Source organism: Helicoverpa armigera, chromosome 27 (assembly GCF_030705265.1).
Source record: "Helicoverpa armigera isolate CAAS_96S chromosome 27, ASM3070526v1, whole genome shotgun sequence".
Lineage (NCBI taxonomy): Eukaryota > Metazoa > Arthropoda > Insecta > Lepidoptera > Noctuidae > Helicoverpa > Helicoverpa armigera.
In genome coordinates, this window is record NC_087146.1 from 5,245,619 (window position 1) to 5,267,635 (window position 22,017).

A 22,017-nucleotide genomic window follows, 5' to 3' on the forward strand; every position below is an offset into this window, starting at 1 on the left:
CAAGTTCATGTCAACTGAAGGAATCATTTATACTTAACCATTTGTCATCTTAAAATAACTGTGTTTTAAAAGTCTGATGTCAATTGATCTCATAGCTTTCTGTACAGTTAAGTATCCCAAAGTACCTAACTAACTGAAAAAAATCGTCATGATCTTCAGTAGGTACATATTTTTATTCATCACTGCACGGTAATTGTCTCTTCTTGTACATAGAAAAAAAATGTTCTTTTTATATATTTATTTTATTTATTAATCAAAAGGTTATAAAGTTAATCAGCACAGTGCTTCGCCGTTTGTAATCTTTCAACAAATTGAGAACCTGTTTTTTATGACGGTTAACATTTTAAGCAGGTTAGGATACATTTAGCTTAATAAATACGTCTACATACTTAATTATAGTAAACTTAAAATATTAACTTGAAAAAACATTTGAATTTTTCTCCTATTTAGAAAACCAGCAAATCATTCTAGCTCACATTTTACTATACCGGATTTCCTATCACCCGCTGGATTACGCTTACGATTACAACAACCCAAAATTTTATCTCGACAGTAGGTACAAATGTTTAGCGTCACAGATAGCGTATCTGCGCTGCCTGATCTTTGGCCGTTTGTTTATAATCTGTGGCTCGCTGCCGGCGATCCAGTGAGCTGTTAGCTGTCAAAGTTCGCGGACGGTGGTTCAAAATGGCGCGCGTGAGTTTATTTTTACGTTTTATTTATATTCAATACAATAAGTTTGTAAATCAAAACACATAGGTATTGAAATAATTAAAACTGATATAGTTTGGTTAGGTGTAGGTATTAGATTTTTTTTAGGATAGGTACCTACCTAGTATTATTTTAGTGCCGGTTTTCACATTATTTAACCTACCTACGTTTATTTCAAGGAAATTATGTAAATATTACCCTTCTTAATAATATGTATGTAGATACCTAACTAATACCTACTTGCCTACATAGTAATTTTCTAACTACCTACCTAACGATTCATTTATAACTAGCCGTTTTATGTAATTACATACCAATTACCTACATACCAGGATAATTAATAACAATTTCATTCTACATGTAGATTTTAAATATTGCCTGTGAAGACTGAAGTTAACTATTCTATAATATTTAACTATAGACGTCACGATCACAATAATACACCCGCTTGCATTAAACTCAGCTCTGTGATGGCACAGATATCATCGGAGTTGATTCAGCCGTTACAGAGTTAAAGAATAGAAAACAAATGAACTGTCATTCACATACCTAAGTATTTAACCAAATTCAAAGAAAAGGAGGTTCTCAGTTTTACCTGTATAGATGTAGGGTAAATACGCCAAATGTCGGCCCCTTTAGCGATTTTCTGACTGCGGTTCGCTATAGCACCGTCAGCTTCCAACGAAAGATAGTTTCTGATGCGGTTTTGGATAGTTTCATTAATCTATTTCATGTTTAAAGGCATAAGATTGATATTTCTACGAAAAGAAAAGTAATAAGGCTTAGATGCGTCGAGAACAGAAAAACCCTAAAGTCGGCCATTCAGTGCCCAAGGTCGGTCGCGTTTTTTCCAAATGTCGGCCGGGTATAGGATGTTTCAAATTAAGGCAGTGACAAATATTATTAACATGATTTATTTTGGCAGAATTCGAATATAATACTAAGTATACATTTGTAATTGTTTAATAGTAAAATATTTTTTTGTTTCCCCTAAACAAAAAAAGTCGTATTCACGACCAACAATTTATATTTTTTAAACTAATAAGATCGGTTTAATAGATAGCAAGTCCCAATCCATAAAGCTACCATAAACATGCCTACAATACATTTAAACTTAACTTCTTTACAATATAATAAATTATAATAAATAAATAATTTCGAGAGAAAAAATTTGAGAAAATGAAAAAAATATAAAAGTATTTTTTCATCAGCCTGTATAGTGGCGCTCGAGTTCGAGGCTGGTCGACATTACGATCTTTAATATTTCTAATGTCGGCCCCTATTTCTTGTACCTTATTTCTCGAGATTCGACTAATATCACCCCGGCCGTAATTAGGCTATTAAACGTAAAATAGATCTATTTGCCTATAAGTTTTGCAAATTCTCTTGTTAAGCCAACGGAATTAGTACAATAGGAATTTATTAAATAGACTGCATTTACTTTAAGTCGGCCACGGCCGAGAATCCGGTTTTAAGTCAAAACTGTTGTCCTAATGGCGGCCTCCTATTTTTCCTTGAAAAAATACGCAAAACGCTGAAAAAAACTATCTTAAAATATAGTAAAAATAACCCATTAATGATAATCAAGCTTAAAACAAAAATAAATAAATGTTTTATCGTTCTAATATCAATCCCCAAAATGTGAGTTTTCACTTCGAGTAAGCTACTTTACATGTGAATTTGATGTTTGAACGGCACAATCGCTACTGACGCTCAGTGTGAGAAGAGTAAGTGGCAGAATCGGATAGCAACGATTTGTACGAATAGAGTATAAATCAAGGTTGCAATTCGAGGAGCAAAACTGACACTTAATTACCTTTTGAATGAATGCAAGCTGAAAATGTACAGACGGCCGAAGTTTGGGGGGAGGCCGACATTTGGCGTATCTACCCTATGTTCATATTTCGTTTGGCTGAACCGATTTTGATGCGGTTTTCAGCATAGTAGGTAGGTATGTGTCAGATTTAGGAGAAAGTTAAGGTGAATATATTATTGAAGTCGGTCTTATGTTCAGTAAGTATAAGTTATGTAAGTTACAAGTTATTTGAACACACGCATTATATAAAAACAATAACATAACAAACTCGTAATCTTTCAGCAGTCAAGATAAAATAAATATAACTCCCTGATAATACCTAAATAATACGATATTTATCATTTCCTTACTATAACAATATTCAAGGTTTATCAAAAAATATGCGTTAGTAAATGCACTCATATATTTAGCCCCATTTTCACCGACAACATAAACGACAGTTTTTTTTCTTAGAACAACTGTTTTCTTTGAAAATTGAACGTGATTCATATAAGACCGCCTAGGTTCTGTCGTTTGGCCTTTTTTTTTAAATGATGGCAAAAATCATCAAATGACCCCTCCCGCTGTGGGTTAGCAGCGGCGAGGGAGTGTCAGACTCTTACTAACTAAACACCGTCGTGTTCCGTCGTAGGCCTTTTATGTACCAGGGCCGCGCGAACATTCCCACAGCCCCGGCGGGTCAACTTTAGGCCTCAAATCAATTTAGTAGGTTCTGGCTGTTCTCTGTATTTTTACTCACGTTCCGATAGAAACACTTCCAGTGACAAGGTTAAAAGTAGCCTATGTCCTGTCTCATTATCTCTGGACTATCTGTGTACCAAATTAGTTACGAGTCGACACGAAAGCGCGAAAAGAAGGTAATGTCTTGATCTTTAACTCAATATTTATAAACCTTGCACTTGATAAATCATGAGATCTTACAGATTTTCGATGGCCTTTCGATACTGTCTTCGTAGCCAAAATGCTCAAAAACATAATTTGTATTATTGAAATAAAATTTTCTAGTAATATTTAAAGTACTACCCAGTTTAAAAATAATATGTATACAATTTTCAGAATTTCAATCTATACTTTATCTCAGAACCCAAATTTTCGTTTGGAATACCCCAAGGCACAATCCTAAGTCATACCCATTTTTAAGAGAGCTAGATAAAGTTGGTCACGTTTTGGGATTTCAAAAAGTGCAATTCACCAATATTATGATGATAATGTAAAAACCAATATACTTATATGAAATTTTTGCAAGTAATATAGTTGTAATCTGTCTAGCGTTTTTCCCAGTACTTATAAATCTTTTATCTAATCAATAAATCCAGAGTGTTCTGATTAACAAGTTATGTACCTATAGGTTTATATTTCAGATAAGTCTATATAAATTGACATTATATCTTACTAGCGGTTTGCCAGCGGTTTCACCCGCGGCCCGTGGGAACTACTGCCCGTACCGGGATAAAATAAAGCCTATGTTACTCGGGAAGAGTGTAGCTTTCCGATAGTGAAGAATTTTTTAAATCGGTTCAGTAGTTTTGGAACCTATTCATGTCAAACAAACAAACAATGATTTCCTCTTTATAATATTAGTGTAGATAAGTCTTAATTGAGATTGCTACGTGATTTTTTTCTATATCAAGATATAGTAATATAATAGTTTGCCCTAGGTAAGTACCTAATGTAAGCTAATATTATAAATGCGAAAGTAACTGTCTGTCGCGCTTTCACGATAAAACTAGTGAACCGATTTTAATGAAAGGTACACAGGTAGTCTAGAATTACCAAGTACTACAGAATAAAAGTAACATTTGATACTTTTGAACCTCTTTTAGTTTAATATTATTTATCGAAACGAAAAATTTTCGCTACCGATTTCTAGCAAAATGAAAAATATGTAGGTAAACCTAATCTCAAATATCTTAGAACCTTACTCTAAATTCTAAATACTAGGTGGTCCTCTCGGTTTCACCCTCGTCTCGGAAAAAACTACTGCTAGCAACTTCTGTGGAGCTTTCCACCAGTGAAAGAATTTTTCAAATCGGTTCTCTAGTTTCGGAGACTTTAGAGCACAAACTAACAAACAAAAGAAATATTATCTACTCTTTATTATATTAGTAAAAATAGACATAACTTATTACTAGCATAATCCGCTGTGGAGTACAAAAACACTTGAACTTACCAATAACCAATATCAATTAGCCTACTTATGATGTACTTTACATTTATGGATTTAATTAATTAGCCTATAGATTTAATCAATTTCCACCTTGGATAATAGTGTATAAGTGTAATAAAGATTAATAGGTAATTTAATAAATTACATTTAGTATCTATACATACCTACGTAACTAGCTAATTATGTGACTGGACCCTCGTCTTCCTTTTTGTCTCCTGTCTGCCATCTATGACAGTATAGGGCGATAGTTTGTTTGGGCTTATAAATCAGTCTCCATCCTCCGAGCCTTTTCCCAACTATGTTGGGGTCGGCCTCCAGTCAAACCGGGTGTTATGATGTCCTCCTAGCCGACTATCGGCTTCGGCGGCTGTTCTCATGTAAGGAGATTAGCCAACTGCTCAACTGCCATATTGTAGTGCACAAGTATTTGCTTGGACACAGGTGCACTCACTATTCCTTCACTCTCATAGCCCGATGGGACGACAATCCGACACCACAGGATCAAAAGCAGAACCGACATTTACGTGCTCGTAATCATAAGGGTATTACATAGGGTAGCAACAAACATCCAAAAACAAGTATAAATAAACTATTATATTATTACTAAGCATTCTATATTTTACTTTATCGCTTACAGTTCAGAGTTTATCTAATTAAGTTATACAACACTAATTATCAAAACAAAAATAAAATTAAATAATAAGTAAATATTCATCATCAAAGCAATCTTAGAAAACCTATATTTGTTCCCTCATCATCCTCCTGCCCTTATCCCATAATTGTATAATTTTATTTGAGATCGGCGCCGCATGTTTTCTCCTTCCATACTCTTCTATCTGCCGTCATCTTACAAGTAACATTCTTTCGCAAAATAAATAGAACTGATCATCAACTTCCGAGCCTTTTCCCAAATATGTTGGGGTTGGCTTCCAGTCTAATCGGATGAAGCTCAGTATCAGTGTTTTACAAGAAGCGACTGCCTATCTGACCTCCTCAACCCAGTTACCCGGGCAACCCAATACCCGTTCGTAAGACTAGTGTTAGACTTACTGGCTTCTGACTACCCGTAACGACTGCCAAAGATGTTCAACGACAGCCGGGACCTACAGTTTAACGTGCCCTCCGAAACACAGTCAGGTATAAGTTTATTCTAATCGAAACAGTGCTGGAGTGGAGACCACGGACTAGCAAGCGCAGCGTAGGACGTCCACCAACAAGGTGGACAGACGATCTTATAAAGGTCGCCGGAAGACGCTGGATGCAGGTCGCCTACAACAGGTATCTGTGGAGATCTAAGGGGGAGGCCTATGTTCAGCAGTGGACGTCCTGGCTGAGATGATGATGATGATGATAAACATTTTTCTTTTATTTTCAGGTAAACATTCCTACATTCAAGCTAAACGATGGTCGAGACATCCCAGTACTGGGCTACGGAACCTGGTTGGGCATGGACGAAGATGTAAGATATAGTTTAAAAATTGACAGTCTAACAGTCTGAAATCCATTTCCAAATTTTTTACTAATAGTATTGGTTAAATATCGACCTATAACATCTTTTAACTGTTCTTTTGGCATAAATGAACTATCACTATTATTTTAACATAATTAATTATCTAATCTAATATAATTGTAATTAATTTCTGCTAGCTATAATATCTTTTAACACCGCATTCACACTAGCGGATTTGCCGCTCGGTTTTTTTTTCGAGCGATAAAAAACTTATCGTGCCGTTTCTCGTGCCATCTTTTGAACTGGTACTTAGTTGTCAATTGTTTTTGCAAATCCGAGCCGAAAATCCGCTAGTGTGAAAGTGCTATAATGGCTAATAGGACAATGTTTCCTTTAAAAGAGATAAAGTTATTATCTCTTTTTGGTTTTTAACATTAATAACAGTACATTTCAGTTTGTAATTCTGTTTAATCATTCTTCATTAAGTAGTTAGTAGTTTTAGTTACTTAACCGTAGTTTTTGCATGCTTGTACTTAACTAACACTTCTTCTGGATTTTTATCTAAATAGGATGCGGCCGGCCCGAGCAAACCATTTTCGGTGAGTACTCTAACACAAACTAATATCATAATTAGTTGCATAATAATTCTTATTAATTTCTGCTTACTATAAATAGCACTTTAAAGTCTAAAATCAACTTCATTTTATACGTAGATTTCCATGAATAACAATTCTTATTAAAATAAATAATTATTATTTAACACACTTAAATATTCTAGCTGTTCCCTGTACTTCCTCCCATGTTACATGGGAACTGCTCTGCGCATCCGGATAAAAATAGACTAAGTATAGCCTTTCTCAATAAATAGGCTATGGAACACTGCAAGATTAAAACCACATGCAACAGTATGCCACAAGGAGCGACTGCCTATCTGACTTCAGCCCAAATACCCCTCCAACAAAAAAACATCATCAATATAATACCTAACCAAAATATCTTTCCTAAACTTTTCAGTTCGAATTCAGCGCAGCAGGCATGCCAAAGATGAACGAAGCTCTGTCGTACGCCATAGACATTGGTTACCGACACATAGACACAGCCCACCTCTATAGAATGGAGCCGGAGGTCGGGAAGATTGTCAACAAGAAAATCCAAGATGGCGTCGTGAAGAGAGAGGAGCTTTTTATTACTACTAAGGTTGGTTTCTCCTTGATATATTCATCATCTTCCGAGCCTTTTCCCAACTATGTCGGGGTCGGCTTCCAGTCTAACCGGATGCAGCTGAGTACCAGTGCTTTACAAGGAGCGACTACCTATCTGACCTCCTCAACTTAGTTACCCGGGCAACCCAATACCCCTTGGTTAGACTGGTGTCAGACTTACTGCCTTCTGACTACCCGTAACGACTGCCAAGGATGTTCAATGACAGCCGGGACCTACAGTTTAACGTGCCATCCGAAACACAGTCATTGGTGTCTAAGATATACTTTGAAGTACTTGCCTGAACTAGAAACAAACCCGCGCCCTCATACTAGAGAGGTTGGTTCTTTATCCCCTAGGCCACCACGACCACCTACCTATATAATATGTAAAGTATATGTAGTTAATCAGTTGTGTTCGCACCTACAACTCAAGTTAATAAATAGCCTACCAGCGGCCGCACCGAACGTGCTAGAACGTGTTATTTATTTGTGATATTCTAATGAAGATCCATCTTCTCTTCAGGTCTGGCACCACTACCACCGCGAGGCTGACGTAGAGGTGTCAGTGCGTGACTCCCTGAGGAGACTCAACCTGGACTATGTAGACCTGGTGCTTATGCACTGGCCTATGTCTATCTCGGTAAGTACCCGTGCTCTGTTCACCAAGAAATAATTAAATCTAGGGATCCCCTGAGAGCATTTAGGGAAAACTTAATACGAATTTAGTTTTCACCTAAGTTCAAGTGTCGCTTTTATAATATAGGGGGAGCCTTTATTCTAAGTGACACTTAGTTAGGGAAACGTTAAGAGATTGTTGGTGAAAACGGGTATAAATGACTTGGCTGGCACTGCACGGTATGAATCATAATTGATAGCCAGCAGTTGGCAACTTCACAGATGTATTTCTGTTGCCGCTGTAACAACCAATAAAACTACCTACAAACTTAATAAAATTAATATTTTTTTGTCTTTAACAACACGCATTATTTTTTACCGATTTTTGCTCCATATTGAAGACCTCGATGGCGCAATGGTCACCATGCCGGACTGCCTGGAATCGAACCCGGAACCTCAGGGGTCCCGGGTTCGATTCCCGGTTCGGTCGACATTTGTGTGATGATCATGCTTGTTGGCCGTGGTCTGGGTGTAATAATATGTATATATGTAGCTATATGTAGTTTATCAGTTGTGTTAGCACCCATAACACAATTTAATTAAAATTAATTAATAACTTAGTTAGCATAGGACTAACCGACCATGTGTGAAAAGGTGTCCCAACATATTATATGACACGGAACCCTTTATTTGAGTAGCACTCGCACTCACCCTTATTTATTAATTTCAATATCTTCCTTTCTTCTTCACAGCAAGAAGGAGTAGACGAGAAGATAGACTACCTAGAAACGTGGCGCGGCTTCGAGATTGTCCTACAGAAAGGGCTCGCCAAGTCCATTGGAGTCTCCAACTTTAATCTAGATCAGATGAAGAGGTTGCTAGCCAATTGTAAGGTTCCGCCGGCTGTGAATCAGGTTGAGGTAAGATGTTTAGAGAAATATAAATATAAATATAAAATATATTTATTATTAAATGTGTTTTTGGTAGTGGTTTAATTCTTTGAGGAAGGGGTAGTGACGTTAATGGCGCCTCAAAACTAATTTCCCAGGACAATGCTCATGAGTTCATGAGGTATATTGCCCTAAAAGTAAAAATATCTAAGTGGATGCTGTAGATTTTGTTATTTTTATGCTCTTTCTCTTTGAGCAATATAAGATATATCAATGAAAATTTTACTATTCTACTTAGTTACACTTGATTATCTTTGTTCTTATGTTGTCATTATTTTTAGTAAATAGAGTTTACATAGACATCAATGAAATATTAAGTGTAGGTACTTGCATTTCATATAAATATTTGGTTGTAATTTGTAAACTGATCCCACTGCCACTGGTTTCAAATATTTTAAATGGACTCTCGTCCCTTCACAATCTTCATTTAACCCCCTTCATTTTCTTGTTTTTCTCCCCCTCTATAATACCCATTTCCACTCTTTCCAGATTAACCTAAACCTCGGTCAAAAAGACCTAGTAGACTTCTGCTCGACCCACAAAGTGTTGACAGTCGCCTACTCGCCGTTCGGGACCATGGTGCCCTCCCGAAGTGCTCCGAACAGCCCCGAGCCGAAACTTAACAACCCGACCATGGTGGCAATAGCTAAGAAATACGGGAAAACTGTTACTCAAGTCACTTTGAGATATTTGGTAAGGAAATTTTTGATATTTTTAATTGGGAATAAGGTGTTTTATATACATGTTTTGTTTGTAATGCGCGTACGCAAAGGTGACAAGGTGACAAGATGGCGTCCTAGTTAAAGTATTTGCTAAGTAAGAGGTTGTGGTTTCGATTCCCAGATAATAAGTAAAAGATTTGTGTTTTAAAATAGTCTGGGTACTATTCATTAATCCACATCAGCCTTTGTATCGTCCCACTGCAAGACACAGGCCTCTTCTCATACAGAGAAGGATTGAGCATTAATAATAACTTGCGCTCAAGGCAAAAGTGATTATCTCCTGACTTTAAAGTTTGTTTGTTTAAACGTGCGGATCTCGTAAACTGCTAGATCGATATAAAAAGTTATTTCAAGTGTTAGGCTATTCTACAACTTTTTGTCCGGATGCGTGAAGTCGTGGCCACGGGAAGCTTTTTCATATCCTTAATGTGTCTTAATGTCTTATTTTGGTGTTGTTTAATTAAGTTATGCCATTTTGGTTAAAATTGTTTCTTTTGATGCATTTTTGCTTATATTGTATGTATATTTATAATTTTTTGCTGTGTGTGTCAATGGAAAATGTGTTGTCTCAAGGTAAGAAATTATTTGTTTTGTTTGTCCTATAATATGTGTATTTCTGAAAAATTTTTTTCATATTTGTTTCATTGAATGTATTCATTTTTTTTCGCAACTGAACTTTTTGTAATATTGATATTGGCCCTGTCTAAGCAGATGCAGTAGTTTTCATGTAGTGACTGTTTTTTTGTCACATATTAAAATATTGCCCGGGCGATTGGGTGGAAGAGGTCAGAGAGACACTCACTGTGTCACATGTGCATCTGGGTAGACTGTAAACTTACCCCAACATAATTGGGGTTTTTTGTTAACCAATATATTTTCTTATTTAGGTATAAATTACACAAATATTTTTACTAGGATAGTTTTTTTTATATTTATTGTAAAAATGTATATAAATATTTTTTACATAATTTCAGTACCAACGCGGCATAGTAAGCATTCCAAAAACAGTGACACACTCAAGAGTGTTAGAAAACGGATCTATTTTCGATTTTAACCTGGACAAAGCAGAAATGGATACGTTAGCTAAATTCGACGTTGGTTTTCGTACACTTCGACCAATATTTTGGCAAGATTATGAAAATTATCCATTTGACAAAGTACCTGGCAAAATGGAGATACCAGAGTCTCTGAGGAAATGGAAGAATGGCATTAATTTGGATATTGAATAAGTTTTTTATTGGTTAATGTGTGGAATGACCGGTTAAAGACAGCTTGGGCTTGACAAATGTATTACTTTTAATGGTTTTATAGTATTATAATTTAATCATGTGATTTTTGTCATGTCATTGTGATTTTAGTGATTAAATGTTTTTAATTTAACTTTTGAATTTTATTCATGACGATCCAAAAATAACGTGGCTCTAACTGTCTGAGAGTTGGCAGACATTTTTTAAGTAACCAAATAAGTAATTTAAGCAGGCTTAAAACTCCTAACTCAGTTCTGTATTTGTACCCCATTTGTATTAATATATACCCCAGTATAAATTACTACAGAACTTCTAGGCAATTTGTAGGGACAAAAAGAAAGAAAGCGTTGGTAATTTCTTCCCCAATAGGTAGGTAGATACTAGTAAGCATATATTTCACAAAAATATCAAGTTGTGCCCTTGCTAATTAAAAGGCAGTACCTACCTATGTCAAAATAATCCAAAATTAAGAAAAAACATAAAATATTCCATAGAACATGTCTGTAGGACAATGAACTACTTATCTTTACCTGCCTATACCTGTATATGTAACATGGGGAAAAAACAAAACCTGTTGAGCAGGATTATCTTTATCCTTCAAACAAAAAGCAATGATTTAATACCTACTTACCTAAAAAAGTTGCTTTACCTTAGGTACCTACCTAGTTGATTAATTAGTAGAAAAACCAGCAACAAGTTAAACATTCATCATCTAATTTAAAAACGTGGTTTTAAGAAGTACCCGCTTTAGTAATAACTTTAGTCCAATGATTTTGTTCGGGACGGTGGTTTCAAAAGCCGGTACTTTTTTTAAAACACGTTTTATAAAAAGGTGATCACAGTCTGGTACATTAAGATATTCTGAAAATTAATATAAATACATGGGCTTATTGTTATGGCTCAGAGTAATAAGCACCTGAGCAGGTCTGTATTACAGCATCCTGTCTAGTTACAAAACATTGCTAAATATACTTTTTAGTTGTATCTTGGACACCAAAGGGAAACTTGGACTTAAAAAGTCTAAAATTGGAAAGGACTAGGTCAAAAATTAATTCATTTTTCATTTCACATACCTACCTACCTACAAGCATGCATGTGCGGTCGGCAGTTGCAGTCGGCAGCTAGTATTTAAAACGTACCTTAAACGTTTTTGACAGATCAATATCTACAACATACTCAACCATAACTCAACGCTTAATACTTTTCTGTGTGAGAAGAAGTCTGTGCCCTGCAGTGGGACAACAAATAGTCTTATAATAATCGGCAAGGATATTGAGCCCTGACCTTCACCTGCACAGAAGTGATTTTTTGGTTTATTACCATAAGTGTACGGTGCGCAAAGCGATCCCCACTCTTCCGCCGAGAGCTCAATATCCGTGCCGATAACTATAATATCATGATGACTCTTTAACCCACTTTCCTTTCCTTCCAGTACGAACGAGGAATAATCACAATCCCAAAAACAGTGACACTTTCAAGAGTGTTAGAAAATGCATCCATTTTTGACTTTAACTTAGACAAAGTTGATATTGAAAAACTAGCAGAATTTGATAATGGTTACCGCACAGTCCGACCAATATTTTGGCAAGACTATGAAAATTATCCATTTGACAAAGTACCTGGAAAAATGGATATACCAGAGGCACTTAGAATTTGGAAAAATGGCATGAATTTGGATATTGATTGAGTAGTGGTTAATGTGTGAAATGGCCAGTTATTGTGTAGTAAAAGATTATGTTGTTATTATATATTTTTTGTAATTAAATAATTAAACTGAGTATTCGTAGTTTTATTTATCTATATTTGTAATTGCCTCGTTGGTCTAGCTGTCGCAAGAGCGGCTGATACGCTCGGGGTCTCTGGTTCGATTCCTGGGTCCAGCCGAAATTGCTTTGTGGGTTTAAGAAACTTTCACAAAGGAGCCATGAGCCTGAAAGTTGGTGATTGATACACCCGTGCATCGGAGAGCACGTAAATGTCGGTCCTGCGCCTGATCTCTCTCCGCTCGTGTCGGATTGTCGTCCCATCGCGCGCAGAGAGTGAAGGAATAGTGAGTGCACCTGTGTCCAAGCAAATGCTTGTGCATTATAATATGTCCATAGTTGGCTAATCTCTTTTATTTTGCAGTAAGTTCTGCAAAAAAAAATATAAAAATAAATATTTAAGTAATTACGAACAAAGCCGATTGCTAAATAACTTTTATAGCCCAGACTGATTTTATAAATGCCAGTGTTTTGTTTAAGTAACATATAAAATTAGCAATGCCATCGGCACTCAGCTCGTTTATACTAATAGAAGAGGAAACAATTTTTTGTCTGTTTGTATTATAAAGGCTCCGAAATCCCTGAACCAATTTAAAATCTTCTTTCAGTAACGGAAAGCTACACTCTTCCCGAGTAACATAGGCTATATTTTATCCCGATACGGGCAGTAGTTCCCACGGAACGCGGGTGAAGCCGCGGGAAATCGGCTAGTCTATTCTAAATTATTCTCTTCCTCTTCTAAGAAATTTGTATCTATCTAAAAAAAACTGCTAAAACCAATCATAGCTACAAAAAAAACAACATATTGCTTTTATAATAATTGTATTCATCTCACGTTTACTATTAACTAGTTTGCCTTGAAGTTTATTCAATAGTGGAATGATTTATAACAAGACTACTTTAATAGCGACCCTTAAATGCCAACTGAAATATTATAAATGTAAAAGTTTGTGAAGATATATGGATGTGTTTGTTATTCTTTCACGCAAAAATAGCTGGAACGATTTGGTAATTTGGTATGTACCTCTGCCTCGTTGGTCTAGCTGTCGCAAGTGCGGCTGCTGAGCACGAGGTCTCGGGTTCGATTCCCGAGTCGGGCCGAAATCGCTTTGTGGGTTTTAGAAGACTTTCACAAAGCAGCCCGGAGCCTGGAATTTGGTGATTGATACACCCGTGCATCGGAGAGCACGTAAATGCCGGTCCTGCGCCTGATCTCTCTCCGGTCGTGTCGGATTTGCCGTCCCATCGAGTTATGAGAGTGAAGGAATAGGGAGTGCACCTGTGTCTGCGCAAATGCTTGTGCACTGTAATATGTCCTGCGCAATTGGCTGATCTCCTTAAATGAGAACAGCCGCCGTAGCCGATAATCGGCTAGGAGGACATCATCATCATCATCATCATCATGTACCTCTAGATAGGTGATACGCTGGATTTGCATAGAGGCTACTTTTTATCAACACACCACGCGGGTGGAAGCTAGTACTAGTTAAAAGCAAGTTTCCTTTGGTATGGCACTGTTTTGTCACACCACATGTATCTCGTGGTGTACTCACTCTAGAAAACAGTAACACATGGCAACCTTTCAAACAAGAGTTGTTTACAAAGAAAAACATCCAGCCAATTGTGGGTCGGACAGGAGCAAGAAGAGTTTCTACGGTTATTAACATCGAGCATAAAATTGCAAAGAAATCACATTTTTATATGTATGGGGCAACTATTTATTTACTCTGTTTTTTTTTGTACTTATGTGTATGAACTTTTTAAAACGAGCTGGGCTACTGCCGCATCGCCTGAAGGAAAGCAACACGCAACACCAGAGGAATCGCAACTGCGTTGTACGTGAAAATTTCAACTGTCTAGCTATCACAGGTTTTTAGATAAACCCTGAAGACAGACATACGGCCAAACAATGGAATCTTTGTAAAAGGTATATTTCATGATTTCCCATCTCAAAAAGAAGGTATAATTTGAAGGTATTAAGTTCTTAAGTTTAAGCTCAATAATAAGTTGTTGCGATGTAAGTGCTCAGATTGAAGTCGTCTAGTTACACCTTATAAATCCTTTGTCATTTACGAGACATTGTATATTTTACCTTATCTTCTTAGAAATAGAGTTCAAAATCAAACTTCACTGATATTCTAAGGTAAAAAGTTCCACGATCAAGCTGTTATTAGGATAATAATTCTTATTGCTATAGCTTTAAGGTTTGAAATTGTAGTGTTGATGTAGATAGAAGCTTATTTAAGTATTTTGTATGGATATAGTTTACATCAAAGGAACGGGTCTTATTATGTTTATATCTATTAACTAGCTCTTTCACGTGGGTTCGCCTGTGTATATTTTTCAAGATATTTTTTTTTGGAAAAAAATAGGAAAAGGCTCGGCAGATGATGAAGAAAATAGTTAAAATAATTAGTGAGACTTTTATTTATATATCGATGGTTAACATGTTGATTTCTGACACACGCGAATATAAGACATTTAAATATCCACGGGCAGACTGCCCGTAACCATGGATGGATGCTGTAAAGGATCCTAAACGTCGGGATTAAATAATATTCATATAAAGAATAGGATAAGAGCAGGCAGATGATGATGATTGTGGTTGTTAATAAATACCCCTTAAAAGTGTAACTTAGAGTTTGAAGCCGCCATAATGTAGACAAAACTACGCAGATTATAACGACTAATTACCACTTAACAACGCTCTTAATGCGGCTTAAAATCAATGTAAATACAATGATAAAATTACTTAATTAGGTCATTATTTTAAGCAGTCGTTACATTATCAAGATTGTTTAAGTTTACCTATTTATTCTATACAAACAGACACTACAATTTTATTTACATATACGTGCATAGACTTGTTAGTTTACATTTCTTGCGGGGTCAGGTATTGTAGAGAACTTTACATAATAATTCTCAGTGTTGTGTTGATCAAGCTTACAGAATGACGCGTTTAGTTGTATTTATATTTACTTTTATTGTGGGCACGGTAAGTTAGATTTTATTTGTTTATATTTGTCAACAATTGTTATGTACTATACTTATGTAAGTGATATTTTCAAGCTAAAGAATGTGCTTTGTTTGAACGAGGTTGGTAATGGCAGAAAGTACTGAAACGATTTGAAAAATTATTTCAGTGTTAGAGTTCCTAATAGGTAGCATTTATGGGGTGTTTTAACCGGGTGCGCTGACAAGTATTAACTACTACTAAACTACTGGAAGCTGATGTTCTGATAATTTAAAAACATTTATATCTATTGGTATACAAGAGTTTATTTGTCCTTTTACATATTTAATACTAAAGCTTTCAGGCAGCCTGCCAATTTTTGAATAGCAACATACATGTGCATTACTTTGCTGTATATACTATTAATAAGCCAAATATGAAACATGTTGTATTTTCAGATGTGTACCGAGCAAGATGGCGGGAAAGCGTACAGGATACCATTGAATGATGGTAACTCCATACCGGCTATAGGACTTGGAACCTTTCTGGGATTTGATGAGGTAAATACTTATTTATTTAGATTTGGTCTTCTAACAGAGGATACACAGATCACTTATAATACAGGAAACCACAGCATGTAGGCAAGTAGGTACATAATAACTTAACTAGTTACAAAAAAGTTTGTCAAGGAAATGGAAAATAATAAAAAATGTTTTAGTTACTTAAGTATAATAATTTGGTATATACTTAAAGCTAGAAGAAAAAATAATTATTTAAGTACATATCGTACACATTCAAATTTTATCGGATCCATTTTAAAGTTCCCTTGCCTCCACAGAATGGACAGAAAGCAGTGGAGAAGCATGAGGTGGAATACCCAGTAACCTGGGCTCTCCAGGCTGGTTACAGGTAGGACCCAATATACCTAAGTCAATGAATAGATCACGAAAAATGTAATGGCGGCTGCTTGTACTGGCTGCGGGCTAAGTGCGAGTCCATAGGTTTATTATTTTAATGAATTTATTTAACGGTTAAAAACTCACTCCCTATTTATGGGAACCCCTCACTATGTCTAGCAGTTTCAAACGCGCCCAAACGTAAATTTTCCCTTTCTCCGAGGTAGAGTAGCTTTTCATCAGTGAAATATTTTTTCAAATCGGTGTAGTAGTTTCGGAACTCTTGGGATATACACGCATGCGAAGTTTTAGATCAGGTACCTACAATTTTGAAAGTACTTGTTCCTACTCAATATCTTAGAAGTATTGCCTTTAATATATGGGTACTTACGCCATTCTAACTCTATCCAGGATGATAGACACAGCATCAGCTTACCACAATGAGGATGAGGTGGGCGCAGGAGTGAGGGCTTCTGGTATACCCAGGGAAGATGTCTTCGTTGTCACTAAGGTAAATATCCATTAAATCCATAAGGTAAAACTAACCGCTAAATTCAAAAATCAAAATCAATCAAAAATCATTTGTTAAAACTTGGCCACAAAACAGCACTTTTTGAACGTCAGAAAGACAGTCTCTCCCTCACTCAATCCGACCGAATTTACCTCATCTCAACAGCCTTTTCCCAACTATGTTGGGGTCGGCTTCCAGTCTAACCGGAGTGGTGGTTGAGCACCAGTGTTTTACAAGGAGCGACTGCCTATCAGAACTCTGACCGACCGAATCTATGTACCTATAGAATCGAATTTTCATCATCTATTCTATAGATTCGGTAATTTCCCGGCTACAAGGTCACATATTACCAATACTTACCTCTCTATAATTATCGGTGTTTATAAATTATTAAAACTAGCCGCTTTCCCACGGTTTCACCAGCGTCCCGTGGAAACTACTGCCTGTACCGGGATAAAATACAGCCTATGTTACTCGAGGAAGAGTGTAGCTTTCCAATAGTGAAAACAATTTCAAATCATTTCAGTAGTTTCGGATCCTTTAGGGTACAAAGAAAAAAAAATCTCTTTATATTTTTAAGATAGATAATATTATCTTTATTGAATTTCAGCTTGGCTCTCATGAAGTTAGAGATGTGGTGAATTCGCTGAAAAAATCTTTGGAACGACTGAACATGACCTACGTAGACCTATATTTGATTCACAACCCCGTTTCACACAAGGTAAGAAAGAGTTTTTACTTATTACTCTGCCCGGTTTTACCGGCATCCCGAGGATCCTTCCTGTAACTGGATAAAAATAGTCTGTCTACTAAGGCGAAAGTTCACTGAAAGGAATAACGTCAGTTTTCCTAAAACATTTACTTTGAAACTTGTACGTGAAAATTCATTTTGGACCGTATAGAACCAAATTACATTACCCGATAATTCGTCTTCCACAACCGCGAAAAGTTCACTGTCCAACATAAACGTCAATTTTCTTAAAAGAACTGCACCTACGCTACGAATTTTTACTTTAAATTGGACCTTCTTTTTAACGATGTCAAATGACTCCTCCCGCTTTGGGTTAGCAGCGGGGAGGGAGTGTCAGACTCTTACTGACTAAAAACCGTCGTGTTCCGTCGTAGGCCTCTTATGTACCAGGGCCGCGGTAACTCTTTCGAACAACCCGCAGGCGAAATTGGACCTTAATCTGCCCTTATGAAAATAAAGACTTAGTTTAGGATTTTTTTTGGATATTTATCAGAAGGTAGGTATAATTACTACAAAATAGGAATTCCAAAGTTTATTATTTATTTAAACAATCACGTGCAAACACCATGTTTTTACTGACACATAGTCCAAACGTCACATTGGTCACGCAAGCGCCGAAATATATTGCAAAACTTCACAGATCTATATCAAAGAAAATAATGATTTACATGACTAATACAATTTAAAATATTAAAAGATCTTTGTCTAGATATTAGATATAAAATTGAATGCACAAAAAAAGCAGGAAAACAATCAAATAATTAGCTTTTTTACTACAAAAGTACAAGATAGACAGTTTTGTATTTTTTTGGTATCGCTCACTTCAAAAAGTCCGACTAAGATAGGATCTTTTTGAAAGATAATTAATTAAAAAGATATTGATCAGTTTTTTATCGTTTCGATTTACATGTCTAGTTATTTTTTTATTATTTTATCTGGCTAAAATTATTGTTTAAATCCTTTCTGATTCAACATTTATCTATCTAGGTACATGACTTTTCCAAATGTTGGATTCAAAGTGTGCAACACTCTGAACTAAGAATTTCGTTGAGTTGTCCTCGATTTCAATGATAACAATGGGATCCTATCTATGACTATGGAAAAAAGTGAAGAAAATCGCTTTATTACAAACACATTAATAACTTAAATATACTTTTAAGGATAGGAAATTATCAAATGACCGCTCTACTTTTACTGACATAAAATTTCATTACCTAAACATCTCGTAGGTACCTACGATGAATGAAAAAAAGTAATTAATCCGTCTTTTGGATAACCCTAAAATAATGAAAACAAAGAAATAATAACGAAAATAAAACACGATTGAATTTTGTGTTACGTCACTTTAATGTAGGTAGACTGCACATCAGTGGTAACTGTCATGCACCTTAACTCAATAGTAATAAGTACGATTTTCCTATAAAACTGTTACCACTGACCTGAAGTTGACTGTACCAACTGTACCTACATAAACGTGACGTCACGAGGGGACTCCCAACTTTTAATGAAATGTTTTTTATGAATAACAAATACATGTCCAATAAGAATTTTTTGATCACAGAAAGGTACTTTACCTGAGTCGCATTTTATTTTTAAACTGAGTTTTTAAATAGAAAGTCAAAATGTTTTTAAATAGAAATATGGACGAAGATTGTCCATATTTCGTTAAGTGCCTACTCAAACGACTTTAGACTGCCTCGTTGGTCCAGTGGTCGCAAGCGAAACTGCTGTGCTCGAGGTCTCGGGTTCTATTCTGGGGTCGGGCTGAAATCGCTTTGTGGGTTTTAGAAACTTTCATAAAGCAGCCCGGGCCCTGGTAGTTGGTGATTTATATACCCGTGCATCGGAGAGCACGTTAATGTCGGTCCTGCGCCTGATCTTTTTCCGGTGGTGTCGGATTGTCGTCCCATCGGGTCATGAGAGTGAAGGAATAGTGAGTGCACCTGTGTCAGCGCAAATGCTCGTGCACTATAATATGTCCTGCACAGCTGGCTGATCTCATTAACTGAACAGCCATTATTTACTCAAACGAAGTATAGACAGTTCTTAATGCTGTTTTATTTCTTTTCCAGCCAGATGGAAGCGGTTTTGACATCGTCGACTATCTAGACACATGGAAAGGCATGGAAGAAGCTAAAAAGTTGGGTCTAGCCAAATCCATAGGTATATCTAACTTCAATATCAGTCAGATTGAACGACTTTTGGCTAGCTGCGAGATTAAACCTACGGTTCTGCAAGTTGAGGTAAGATTTTTACTTAAGTATGTTGGAAGCTAACACTGAAATTGCTTAAAATTTTATCTTATATAAAATAAGCATCAGAAAAACCCCTTTGTTTAATCAAAAATGTATAACTGACTACTTGATATCGCGAGTCCACAGCTAGCATGTGTTCGCGCGGCGGTTGCAGTGTCGCGGACATGTTAGTAATGTTCGCACGCAATGTGTTACTGTTTGCTACAGCGAGTACACCACGAGATACATGCGGTGTGCCGAACAGCGCATTCCATTGAAATCTCGTCTTAACACTATGTATTTTAACTGCTTTTTTCTATTCCCAGGTAAACTTAAACCTAGCCCAAAACAAGTTGCTAGATTACTGCAAGAGTAAAGATATCGTAGTCATGGCTTACACCCCATTTGGGTCACTCTTCAGTGATGACCCCAAACACCCAGCCCCGAGAGCTAATGACCCCGTTCTCGTGGATTTGGCGAAGAAATACGGAAAGACTGTTCCTCAGATTGTGTTAAGATATCTGGTAAGTTCTGGTTTGTCTTAAGAGTATACAAATAATAACTTAGTCGTGGTAGCCCTGACCAGCTACTCAAGTCCTATGAAACTGTTGTAAGCTATATGTGCTTTATAAGTTCATGTATCTTGGATATCAATGACTTCTTGAAAGACATTCCGAGCACCCCTGGACTATAAATACAGTGTATTGATGTCCAAGACATAGCTAGAAAGTATGTATGCACCTATGTTGAAAAGTTGTATTTTCCTGACCTGGAATCGAATCCGCATACTCCCACTTAAGAAACTGGTGCTTTAACACTAGCCGCTACGAATTACCCACCGATGTAAATGGCTATACTTATTTATTTCTATATTATAATTACACCTGACCAGAAAACAAAGTTAAAGTACAAAATGTTACTTTTGTACCCGGTCTCCGGTCCTCATTACTTAGTTTTGCTTATTTTCAGGTGCAAAGAGGAGTAGTTCCTATCCCGAAGTCAGTAAAGAAGAATAGAATTGAAGAGAATGTGAACGTCTTTGACTTCGAACTGACTACAGAAGAAATGGAGACTTTGAGTAAGTTTGAACGGAAGTGACACTGCAGACTTTTATTTCAAAGTCTGCAGATTGCATTCAACTATTACTTTATTTAATACTTTCAAATCCTTCATATTGCGTACTTTTATAGTACTTACCTGTTACCTAATTATCCTTATTAACATAGGTATCCTAAAAATACCTGCATTATTTCGTTTGGTGTATATTGCATGTTCGGCCTTTACAAGTGAAGATATTTTTTGTTGTTGTTTGTGTATTATAAAAACTATAGATATGTAAATTATTATTTGTACACCAATAAAACAAGCTTAACTTTTAAGAAATTGCTCAACTTTGGTATAACCGACCGTTTGTAAACTATGTCGTGATATAATTAACTTAAGTATATTTTTCCTATTTTCAGGTAAATTCAACAAAGACTACAGGGTTGTATTTCCCAGTTTCTGGCAGGATCACCCTTACTATCCATTTGAGCGTGTAGATGTGCCAGCTCCCGACCTATTCAAGAAGTCGTAATATCTTCAATACTTTGTGAAAACAATAGGAGTTATGTTTCGGAGATAATTAAGGCCTTGAAATTGGTCTTTTTAACACTCATTTTAAAGAAAAATCTTCATTATAACTGTGTTAAATTTTTCTACGTATGTATAAAAATACCATATTTCCTTCTATGTAAGATAAGCCAAACGAACTTAAATTAGATCTGAGGATAAATATTAGATAAAAACCTAAAATATGAAATGTGTGTGAATTTGGTGAAATAAAAGCTCTGTGTTTTCTAAATATTTTTGTGTTTTATTTGTGATTATTATCATGAAATAAATAACTGAATTATTATCTCAGAAATAAATAATTTTAAAACTCTGCACTCTGACGGTTTATAGTATTAAAAGGTCAAATAATAAATTTGGCTGAATAAAGCAAAACAATGATTTGAAATTATTATTTTTTTTCATTATTTATTTTTTA

General features: G+C 36.0%; 2 protein-coding genes across 5 annotated transcripts; both read left to right on the plus strand.

Annotated features, from left to right (window-relative positions):
• The first annotated feature begins 622 nt into the window (after positions 1-622).
• Positions 623-12,614, plus strand: LOC110369618 (aldo-keto reductase AKR2E4). Of its 4 annotated transcripts, none has more exons than XM_064042109.1 (8): positions 625-696; positions 6,070-6,153; positions 6,714-6,743; positions 7,159-7,341; positions 7,870-7,986; positions 8,714-8,881; positions 9,401-9,604; positions 12,313-12,613. In XM_064042109.1, exons 1-8 carry the CDS (start codon positions 688-690, stop codon positions 12,565-12,567), a joined length of 1,050 nt encoding a protein of 349 aa, XP_063898179.1. In that variant the 5' UTR covers positions 625-687; the 3' UTR covers positions 12,568-12,613. The 4 variants fall into 4 exon arrangements, with proteins under 4 accessions (XP_063898181.1, XP_063898179.1, XP_063898180.1 ...); XM_064042108.1 differs by lacking the exon at positions 12,313-12,613 and adding an exon at positions 10,608-10,957 and having other exon boundaries at positions 626-696; XM_064042111.1 differs by lacking the exon at positions 6,714-6,743 and having other exon boundaries at positions 623-696; positions 12,313-12,614.
• Positions 12,615-15,535: 2,921 nt separating this feature from the next.
• On the plus strand, positions 15,536-21,636 carry LOC110369638 (aldo-keto reductase AKR2E4). Its single transcript, XM_064042112.1, has 9 exons — positions 15,536-15,638; positions 16,055-16,156; positions 16,435-16,505; positions 16,904-17,003; positions 17,614-17,724; positions 19,827-19,997; positions 20,315-20,512; positions 20,958-21,066; positions 21,452-21,636. Exons 1-9 carry the CDS (start codon positions 15,594-15,596, stop codon positions 21,562-21,564), a joined length of 1,020 nt encoding a protein of 339 aa, XP_063898182.1. The 5' UTR covers positions 15,536-15,593; the 3' UTR covers positions 21,565-21,636.
• Positions 21,637-22,017: the final 381 nt, after the last annotated feature.